The sequence below is a fragment of the Sesamum indicum genome, linkage group LG2 (assembly GCF_000512975.1).
Source record: "Sesamum indicum cultivar Zhongzhi No. 13 linkage group LG2, S_indicum_v1.0, whole genome shotgun sequence".
Taxonomy (NCBI): domain Eukaryota; kingdom Viridiplantae; phylum Streptophyta; class Magnoliopsida; order Lamiales; family Pedaliaceae; genus Sesamum; species Sesamum indicum.
Window position 1 is genome coordinate 7,871,722 of NC_026146.1, and position 11,138 is coordinate 7,882,859.

At 34.7% G+C, this 11,138-nt stretch overlaps 2 protein-coding genes across 4 annotated transcripts in view; one reads left to right on the forward strand and one right to left on the reverse strand.

Moving 5' to 3' along the window:
* Window positions 2,014-9,167, forward strand: LOC105155586 (protein arginine N-methyltransferase 2). Of its 3 annotated transcripts, none has more exons than XM_011071479.2 (4): window positions 2,014-2,368; window positions 4,836-5,231; window positions 8,590-8,706; window positions 9,139-9,167. In XM_011071479.2, exons 1-4 carry the CDS (start codon window positions 2,089-2,091, stop codon window positions 9,150-9,152), a joined length of 807 nt encoding a protein of 268 aa, XP_011069781.1. In that variant the 5' UTR covers window positions 2,014-2,088; the 3' UTR covers window positions 9,153-9,167. The 3 variants fall into 3 exon arrangements, with proteins under 3 accessions (XP_011069781.1, XP_020554190.1, XP_011069780.1); XM_020698531.1 differs by lacking the exon at window positions 9,139-9,167 and adding an exon at window positions 8,802-9,093; XM_011071478.2 differs by lacking the exon at window positions 9,139-9,167 and having other exon boundaries at window positions 8,590-9,093.
* The window catches only part of LOC105155587 (subtilisin-like protease SBT1.7), a gene marked incomplete in the record, with an annotated part of 2,845 nt that continues 1,146 nt past the window's right edge, over window positions 9,440-11,138 (reverse strand). Inside the window, 1 exon segment of the mRNA XM_011071481.2 lies at window positions 9,440-11,138. Within this exon segment, the coding sequence (XP_011069783.1) occupies window positions 9,791-11,138 (1,348 nt within the window).

Below are 11,138 nucleotides of genomic sequence, written 5' to 3' on the forward strand. Positions count from 1 at the left end.
ACACGAAATTTCTTGTTATGTTGTAATACCATTCCCAATAACCTCGTTCTGTTTCTCTTCTATTAGAAATAGGTGGCCTCTGTACAACCGTGTCATATCGTATTTGCTATCTAGTGATGTGTATGTGTTGTAGGTACCAATCTGTGCCCGTGTGATTTTTACGGAGATTTGATGGAGGCTCATATCCCGGGTATCCGTTGCTTTTGGAATATTTTGCCTCATCCCGAATTGGCGAAGAACCCTTTCAGGATGATGCATTTCAACTATTGCGTAGAATATCAATGGACATGATGACTACCATAACTGGGGGTTCAAATCAGCGGCGTAAGTCATAATGACATCTGAGTCCATGTCATACGGCTGCCAGATGAACTGTAATAAATAAAAAGATGTAAATTAATACGCATTTAATTCACGGTATAAATGTACGTATAATATTAAAAATAAGTTACCTGATCCGCCTGTATCTCATCCAGTATTTCTCTTATCACCCGGACAGTTCCCCGTACTGTTCGAGTGAACGTGTGCTGACAATTCCAAGCAGAGCCAACGATTGTAGTCCATTTAGACTTGGTCCATAAATAGTCGTCTGCACCAAGTCCAGGACAAAGTGGAGTAATTCGTGACCATGTCCAAATCTGTATGAATAATACAAATATGTGTTAATAATTAATATTCAGAGCCAAAAACTTGTGTAAGAGTTATGAAGTAAATTTTTACCTGCAACAATTATATTGCTCCACTAATTGCCGCTTTGCCTTTTGTGCTGGCGTTGCATAATTCACGATATAAAAATGCCAGCACAGCACTCCCCAACTATAGTTCCTGACTGTTTCTATATCTTCTAATGTTGAAAGATATAGTAATGATACTAGGTTACCTGAGGAATTTGGGCACATCATTCCCCCCAATAGAAATAACGCAACAGTATGGGCGTATTGGACGACGACGTCATAGGGAGTGTTATGAGTTATATCGACCGCCGCCAAATGAGATATAATTGCAGATGTTTGCAATCTTAAGCCCTTGAACGCATTTGCATCCAGGCTAAAGCCTAAATAACTAAGGTAATATTCCAGAAGTTTTGTAATGTTGGCCAACAACCAACTGTGGACGGATTTTGCACATAAGATATTCACACGTTAACATCAAAATTATATTGAGCATACCGTCACCAAATACCATCAGTTCCAACAGTCCACCTCGGTTGTTACAAAACATCACAGTGGACATGGAGTCAATACCCATATTGTCAAAATTACGAACTGAGAATGTTCTTGCGGCAAGTGAACTCAATTTGGTATTCCTTGCAGTCACGCTCAAAAGGTATGCGTTGCATACATGATTAATGCTGCATCAATGGTGAAAGATTATTACGATATAATGACTTATAAAAATACATATTATAAGTCATTTGAACTTCTACATTTCGAAGATTAATGGGATGTACTGGGATTTGAGTTGGTCCACGACACTACTATTCGCATCTCTTCGTGCCCTGATTGAAATCAAACAACATGTATTCACAACGAGATGGATTGTGTGCAAATGTGTGCAAGGCAATAAGCCCAACAAAGAAATTCTTCTATACAATCAGATGTGCCGGTACCGGGTTGCCAAGAATAATTGTATCTTTTATAATAATACAAAAAAATATACACTATTACATTTGTACACTTAATTGTAATTTTTTAAATTAATATAATTTTAATTTTATGATTTTCTACACTTTAATATATTGTTAAAAATTAATTATATATAATTAAATTATACACAATTATTTAAATGAAAGAGAAAAAGGAAAAATAGCCAAGTCGTGACCTTAAATCACGACTTGGTGATATTTATTAAAAAAAATACTTTTAATATCAAGTCGTGATTTAAAATAATGACTCGACATATTAATATTAGTATAATAAAAAAAAATATATTAATATATTTTTTTTGAATAATAAAAAAATAAATAACCCAAATTAATTATATGGACAATATGGTTAAGATTCCGCGGATTAAGATATGTAAATTGCAGAACCCTTCCCCTCAAAAAGGAACAGTCGTGAGAGGGTTTAAGCCAAACCAGAGGCAGCCATGGAGGAAAACAAACAAGAATCACTCCGCGAGGCAGCCCGAGACGGCGACCTTGGCAGAGTGAAATCCCTGATTGCATCCGGAGCTGATGTCACCTACTTCGATGGTGAGGGCCTGACGCCGCTGATGCACGCCGCCAGAAACGGCTACCCTGAAGTGGTGAAAATGCTCCTCGATAGCGGCGCCCCCTGGAACGCTCTCTCCCCTTCCAATCTCTCTGCCGGAGACTTCGCCATGGAAAATGGTCATCAATCCGCTTTCGACATCCTCCTCAATGCAGGTCGATATCTTGATGCAAATTTCCACAATTTTGCCATGGAAAATGGTTGTTTTTCCATGCAATTTTCTTTGTTCATTAATAGATTGAAAAACTGAACTGCTTCCATGCAACTTTCTTTGTTTTTTTTATATTTGGCAATTAGAGAGCCACGTGGTACTGTAAGTCAATAAGCCAAATTATTCAGTGTTCTTGGAGATATGAACCTTGTACTAGCAGGATAAGTTACTTATCCCCTGTCTTACGGTTAAGGTTTCCGAGACGTTGTGCTTTGAGTTAATTTCTATCAGGTTTGCAGCATTTTTTCTAACTTATTTGATATGTATAAAAATTAAGTTATGCTAGAGTTAGTACCCACTTTAAATCATATGTTGGTTGGAGTATGACCTTACCCAATCTCCTTCACGGTGCTAACTTTTTAGTTTCCTTTTTCATTTGGGCCTGACAAGAAACACAAACAGATGTTAAGGAGTCCAAACTGTTCGATGGTTGAATCACAAATCACCTCAAGGTTTTGTAAAAAATTAACGTGACCTATTGTCTGCTAAGTAGGTAATGGGAGAATTCATTTTGACTAAGAAAAGTAGACTACATCTTACACTGGTCACCAACTATGCCAATGTATTAGTTTCCATCGTAACATGCTCAATGTGTGACTTTGAAAGATGAAGTTGATTACTGTACTATGTGCTTCTAATTTTATGGCCCTGTTCCAGGTGAAGGCTAGTGATTCTGCTACTTGAGAATACAATTACAAACTATCTCTTGATAGCAATTTTATTCATTTGAAGGGTTGTGAAACAGTTATATGCATAATATGCATGTAGCTGCATATATACTTGCACAACAGATCTTGCTTGTTATGTTTTAAGATCATGCATCACAAGTCTCAGCTTATGCATTGTACAAAGTGGAAACAATTTAGGGATAACAATTTTCTACTAGAGCAAGGTAAAAGCTATGAGGCATCTTCTATGCCAGAGTACATTCTGCAATATGCTCAATTGCTTGCTCCTTGCTCCAGAGCTGAACCTTAGTGGCAATATTATTTTTCTTGCAGATTGCTCAATGTTAATAATATCAATAAGAGTCTTACCTACACTGCCATTATTTTTCCTGACTGTTTGATGCAATCTCCAAGCTAGGGGTGCAAGACTAGTTGAGCTTGCGAACCGGTTTCACTGGAACTCAACTAGAGCTTGAGCCTAAATGTTTCTGTTTAACTAGCTTGCTAGCATTTTTTTTTCTTCTTTTTAATATATATTTTTTTGTACTTTTATATATTTAATTATATATCCAATTTAATGTTCAAAATGTTTTACAATATATTAGAATTATATCTAATAAATATCTCATTTTTTATTATTAATACTTTTTCTTATATTATCTAACTTCTATCTAAAAATAAGCTTAATTTTTTAGTAACTTTTTACAAATCATTTGTAAAGAATTATATAATATATTTCATTTGATTTTTATTAAGATATTTTAATATCAATTCCTTAATATCTTGTACTTTTGTAAATTAATAAATTCTAACAAATAACAATAATTTTCTATATTATCTTGTTAGCATATATGTTGACCCAAATACACAACTATGTATAGTATTTCTATTTTATTGCTTATAAGCTTATGTTGACATTGTGATAATCCCTATGAATTAATACTAAACATAATAATAAAAATGAATGATCAAACAATTACATTTATTTTCATTGATGTTGTATTATATGTATGTGTAAAATAGATGAACTGCAGCTTCATTTATAAAGTTCTTTTATGTCTTTTACATTATTGATAAGTATAAGAATTTTAAATTGCTATCATCATATCTTAATAGTATATTTTCATAATTATTTCTCATTTTATTTCTAGCAAATAGCTTTTTAATGTTTATATATATCATTGCGATTTAAAATATATGACTATATCAAGTTATGTGTAAGTATTTAGAATGCATATTTTTGACATCTTTTACTAATTATGTTACGTCTAAATTAATATTAGATGTATGATAAAGATATTATGAAGCTATATTCCTAGCATTAAATTAAATTAATGTACACATATTTTTTAAAACTTTGATTGTATGAATAATCAACTAATAATAATTATTATTATATATAATTTTTAATTAATTATTGTTCTGTTTTCTTTACGTCATCTCATTACTTTAAAAGACAAGGAATATATTTTTATTATTAAATCCACAGTAATTTTTCTTTTGACAAGCTAATGTTTTTTTAATAAATTTCTAAAAAGATAGTAATTATTTCAAATTTATTTTAAATTCTAATTAAAAATAAATTTATTTTGATGAGCTTGAGCTACTTCGAGCTCGTAGTCAAGCATGCGCCTCAAGATTTTGCCGAGCTCAACTCGAGTTCTATTTGTTTCAATCCCTACTCCAAGCTATTGCCTTCTATGTAATTCATTCAATTAATGGTAGGTTTTTGGTTATTTCTAGGCATACAAGCTGAATTGATTCTTGGAACAATAGCAAGGAAAGACAATGCAGATGGTAAACCTAATAGGGATTATTTAGAAGACAGGGTTACTTTTAGTGAGGATAAGGTAATGGATACAAAAAGCAAGGCTGTTATGATGGCTTGGGAGAGGCCACTAATGGAAGCTCATGCAAAAGCTATTTGCTCACGAGGTGGGCACATATTAAACGTTGGGTTTGGCATGGGTCTTGTGGATACTGCAATACAACAATACGCACCTGTGTCACACACTATTATTGAAGCTCATCCTGAGGTCTATGATCGTATGCTTCGCACTGGGTGGGGTGAAAAGGAGAATGTGAAGATAGTGTTTGGTCGCTGGCAGGATGTTCTCTCTCAACTGGAATCATACGATGGTAAGATACACACATATATTTTTTCTTCTAGGTGTTTTGGTTATATGACTGATGCACAAGGAAACTGTGTTTGCTGTGTGTGCCAACATGTAAAGCCTCACTTTCGCATGTAATCTTTTTCAATTCTGAATTAAAGGTTCTAATCCAGGATATCAAAGTCAACATAACTCAAAATATTCTGCAAAAGACTCCTGTGTTTCATATTGTGCTTCCATAACTAATATGCTGTTTATGACCTCCTTCTTGGTTGCTCTTCTAGGCTGGTGTTTGTCTAATTTTCGTTGAAACATGTGCTAGTGCTTGTTTGTTGGGTGAAAAGTGGGTGTATAAGAAAGTGGAAGTAAATAGGGACGTATAAGTATAAGTTTGGTGTTTGGTTAGGAAGAATTGACAGAGGTGAACTAAAATTGGATGTATATGAAACCTTCCCTTGGAGTCCAATTTTGTTTCCGTCCAAAAAATTGGGCGGAAAAATGAAAGTATAAGGCTAAAAAGACCAAAAAGTATATATTTTATTTTTATTTACTCTATTAGCCATACATATAATTTCCCAACATTTCTTTTTTCCTTCTCCCGATAATAACCCCCTTACATAATTGTTGAGAAAAGATAACCATATGAAAAATATTCTTGTTGTTTGGTGAATATTTTTGTTAAAAAGTTTTTAAATTTTTGGTAACTTCAAATTATTTTACCATAATATTAACTTGTTTATTTTGTAGCACAAAATGAAGAGAAAGAGCTAATCACTTGAAAAATTAGCTTTCCATTCTTATTCTATTTTTCGCGTGCCAAACAACCTAAGAAAAATTATTATTGTTTCCTCTCCCTCTAGCCTTTTCACTTTTCCTCCCCGTTTTACTTCCCTTTTCTCTGATCGAACCAAATGAACCCTTAAGCTCCTATTTCAAAAGGTACTTTTGAGATTATGATGTGTTAGATTACATTCTGACATTAGCTCTTAAATTGTTTAGACTGCTCATGAAATGCATAAGATGTTAGTAATCTAATATTTTTATGTGGGCAAGCAGAATGAGTTTTTTAAGATCTTAAAACATAAACTATGCATCCAACTTATTTGAGATTATAAGCTCTTATCTTTTGGACCTTATAATTTCCTCCTTTAAAATTTATGCCTAACATTTTGTGATATCTTATATGGTCTCAATATAATTCAAAATTTTTAGCTCATCCAAAGAACATTAATGGATAGTTATTCAGTGACTTTATGTTTCAGATAATTTGTGGTCAGTTTCATCAAAGTATTTACTATATAGTTGAATGAGTACCTCTTTCTTTTATGGATCCTTGCCCAGAGACCTACTTTCTAATTGAAACTGAAAATGGAAAGACACAGTCTGGGAGCAGAGGTGGTTTCCACACAATAATACGTATCTGTGTTGCCTCATGTACTCGCATTTCAAACCAATACACTTGGCAGGCATACTTCTGCGGTTTTTTATATATATTGTGAAAATTTGATTTTTATCTTAATTCTGTAGTGATTATCGTCAGTGGTTGTACTCAGGTAAAAGCTTGAAGAAAGCTGAAGTCTCTTTGTTTGGAAATGACATTTTAGCTTTAATATGATTTATGAATTTCTTTTTCTTAGTAATATACTTATAACAAAGAATATCATATCTGAATATGTTGCTTGGCAAGCTTGACTTGATTGTTCTACTTTGATGAGCTCGATTACAAATGAATAGGCTTGTGGAATATTAAGTGGGCCCTAGCTTCGTGTATTTTGTTCAGGAGGGGTGGAACCCTAGTTTTAATTACTTTAGTGTGGTGTAACCAAGTATATCAACTATTTGCTTACTCTTGATATAGATTGGGCCTCTGAATATATCCTAAGTTGTCACTATTGACTTATATTCCACTTGTTTGTCAGTTAATTAGGTGATGGAGATCCAAAGAAATATGATAAGAATAATAGTAATAAATAATATTGAGACGGGAAATTTTGTAGTAGTATAAATTTAGTAGGGTTCTATTTCCTAGTTTACCTTATTCATTCTTTGCTGTAAGCCTATAAATACATGGGGTAAACTCATTATTCAATACCTTTGAAAATAGAAATCTTTAGATTTAGCATTATTAGCTTTAGGGTAGTTCTCTTACATCACTAGGTGCTTTTTGATTTTGCACATCATTCAATTAGTCCTTTCCAATTTAAAGAGTAATTACAGAGACTTCCGCTAAGGTTTCCCCAATATAAAGGACTTCCCAGTAGTATATCCACTAGCATTTACTTTCTTTAAGGTTTGAGATAAGTTTACAGATTGCCTTTCTGTTGTTACTGCTGTGGCAGAAAAGATGATGCCATCAAAGAGAAATAGTGAAAATTTTGATTCTACCTCCATAACCACGCTCAGCATAATTGTTCTATATGGTAATCTACACTCCTAAGCTTTGTCTAGATTTACACAAAAACCCCCTTTTAGTTTGCCAGTATATGAAACTCTTTCGTAAGGGGTAATATTTGTTACTTCTTGTAAACTATTGGAATTATTCTCTGTTGTAAGTAAGTACACTTTGGCATATTGTTTTTTACTTAAACATATTAGAAATATGGACTAGTCATCTGTTACCGCATATACTTCAACAAGAAGTTCTAAACCAAAGTTGCGCTTCTTTTATTAATTAGTAAAAATAATTAAGATCACATAATTTCTATATCATTTATCTATTATTTTCTAAATACCTTCTTATTTAAACAAGTTGAAAGTAATAGTAAATATAACAAAATGCTCATATTCTGAAATGAACAAAAAATAAATTGATTAAAAGTTCTTATGTATAGTCATTCTTGTACCACAACAACTCAAAAGTCTAGAATGCTCCCTTTAGTTACCGCTATTGCCCATAGTTCACTTTCATGCGAATATGAAGCGGTAAGAACGTAGAAAAGTAGTTAATCCATGTAGTTCAAATTCATGTAGACTGTCACCAACTTTAATTTAGGGTTAGACATTTGAATTTAGGTGTTCTGTTTAGTTGAAGGATAGAAATGCCTTATCATACTTACGGTAATCCTATCTTTTTCTTTCATGAGCTACAAATTGCCCTATACAAAATGCCCGTATATTAAAAAATCTTTATGGAAGTCCCTATGATTAAATTTAATGTATAAATAATGGAGAAATGCTTGCATCTATCTTTACATGGATATTTGGTAACTAAAGTAGAGGCAATTTTCTATTAGTTGTTTTAGGTATCTTTCAGACTTCCATCACTTCTTTCTCTTATTTCATTTCTAGTGATTGTTGTTTGATATATACATTTCCTATTGAAGATCAAGTACTGCTTATTTAAATGACTTTAACAAATAAAACTCGCTGGTTCCATTTTTCAGGGATATTCTTTGACACCTACGGTGAATATTATGAAGACATGAGAGAGTTTCACCAATATCTACCACGATTGTTAAAGCCTGGAGGAATATATTCATTCTTCAATGGTCTTTGTGGTGGTAATCCCTTCTTTCATGTTGTTTATTGTCAGTTAGTTGCTCTGGAACTTGAGAATTTGGGTTACTCAACACAGTTGATACCCTTACCTGTGAAGGAATGCTTAGGAGAAGAAACGTGGGAGGGTGTGAAACACAAGTACTGGCAGTTGGATACTTATTACCTTCCTGTTTGTCAGTCAATCGATGATGCTGACTAATAGTTTATTTACATTGTGTTTTTGAGTTTTGTGTTATGAACACGTTAACATGTACTAGAGTGTAACCTGTCATTCGGTTCTTCCATAGTAGAGTCTGAATATCTGATTGATAACGATGGTCTTTTCTCTTGTTTCTCCTGGTTCATGATGTTTGACAAATTATGCTAGGTAATATATATGCTTTATCGGATTTCCTTTTGCTTAATATAAGATATTATGATTATTGTCTGTGAAGCTACAGATGGATGATACAAAGACCATGAGATCTAATGATCAAGTATCAACTCTCCATCATGAGAAGGAGGACAATATGATGCCTACCTCATTTGAAGGAATTAACTTGTAACAGCATCCATGAAAAGTAAGTAGAAGAATATAAAACCAAGAACCGAAGTTTGCACTTTGTATGTGATGTGGTAATGGTGGTTGGGAACATTATGAGGGGAGCCCTGAAATCTGAAGGAAGTGACGGCTAACTCAAACTTTCGTGAACTTATTGCACATTTTGTGACTCTAAAATTATTGGCTTGATCCAATTTTCAGAACCTTGATTATTTCTTGAATATATACATCAATTTCTGTTTCAGCAAAAATATAAACAAAAGAAGAGCACTAAATATCAAGAAATGTATGAGGAACACTGTCTCGTCATCGAGTTCTGGTCCGTCTTTAGGGTATTGGTTTTAGTTCTGTTTCTTTCTGGACTACTTTGACTTCTATCAAAGCTCATAAACCAGCGGGTTCACCCTGTTTTGCGGATGTAGAGACACGGTTGGGGAATGTTTCAGCTCCTTGGAGATTTAGTGCCTGGATATTATGGGGATAACATGTGCATTTCAGAGTGTAGGGTGCATTTCTTACAATTATTAGTATACTACCAAATTATTCTATGTCCAACTAAATACAATTGGGCTACCAACTATGTGCTTTCCATCTGACCATTCCAAATGAGCGTAGCTGGTCGTGCCTGAGGGCATGGACCTTGCAGTGAATTTCACTGTGTAAGTCTTCTTCTCATTTGGATTGCTGAAATCGAGCACCTCTGGAAGAACCAGAATCTTGACTGCCTCTGTCTCCTGAGAGATTGTGACCTTGTAAGTTGCTGGATTGCCCACATTTGTTAGGGTCCTTGTATACTTGACTGTTGTTGGTGCACTGCTACCACCATTTGGGCCTGAGGCTGTCTGCAGGGGAACAGCAAAAGATGGATAGTTAAGACCTGCTACGCTGTATTCCTTATCCACCTTGCAGGAATAATCTTGCTTTGTGATGATCTTGATCATACTTGAGCTATATTTTATGGCACAAAGGAAGTTTAAATAGTCTTCAACTGTGATATCATACACTAGGCCAGGGTCAAGAGCTGATACAGGGTCCACATGTCCAGCACCGTGATCAAATGGTGTTGATGCCATTCCAGTTGCAACATCTTGAATTCTTTCTCCATTCTTGTATTTACTGTAAGCTGTTGTCATTAGTGCTGATCTTATAGCTGCAGGGCTCCATTCTGGATGTGCAGCTTTAACTAGTGCAGCCAAACCACTCACATGTGGGCATGACATGGAAGTACCAGAAATTATGTTGAAGTCCACATGACGGGTGTCTTCAGGCAACCCTGTAGGACCAACTTTTCCTGTCCAACCGGCAAGTATATTAACACCTGGTGCTATTAAATCAGGCTTGAGTATGTCTGGCGTGATTGGGTTTGGACCTCTGGAACTGAATGCTGCTACCACAGGGGATGGTTGAACACCAAGTTGGGTGCCTGCGGATGCAATTGTTGCACTTGGATTAGGTTCAGAAAGTATGTACTTTTTTATCTCATCACCTGCAATCTGACCCACAGCTGCTGTAGGTATAAAATGGGCATCAGCAACCAGTTCTTCTCCAAAGGCATCAGTGTTTGAAAGAACCATCCCAATGCCACCTGCATCTTTTACTTCTAAACTTTTTTGTGCCCTTGGATTCATCCCTCGGTCACAAACCACTATCTTCCCCTTAACTTTTTCTGGAATTAGACTTCCTTTCGTGCATAGATTGCCATTGGATGTACTACTAACATTACGAGCATACACCAGTGGCATTAAGGAGCCAGCTAAGGATTTCCCACTGTAGACTGATGCCCCAGTTAATTTCTTTCCATTTCCAAGAGTAACATATGCTGGAAACTGACGATCCATTGTGCCGGCTCCGACTGTGGTTATCCATGGTGCAACATTGGACAAGCTTCCTGGA

Coding starts and splice junctions, on each gene's coding strand:
- LOC105155586 (XM_011071478.2), top strand. CDS start 2,089: ATGGAGGAAAACAAACAAGAATCACTCCGCGAGGCAGCCCGAGACGGC. Junction 2,369..4,835: donor CGACATCCTCCTCAATGCAG/GTCGATATCTTG, acceptor GGTTATTTCTAG/GCATACAAGCTGAATTGATT. Junction 5,232..8,589: donor TCAACTGGAATCATACGATG/GTAAGATACACA, acceptor TCCATTTTTCAG/GGATATTCTTTGACACCTAC.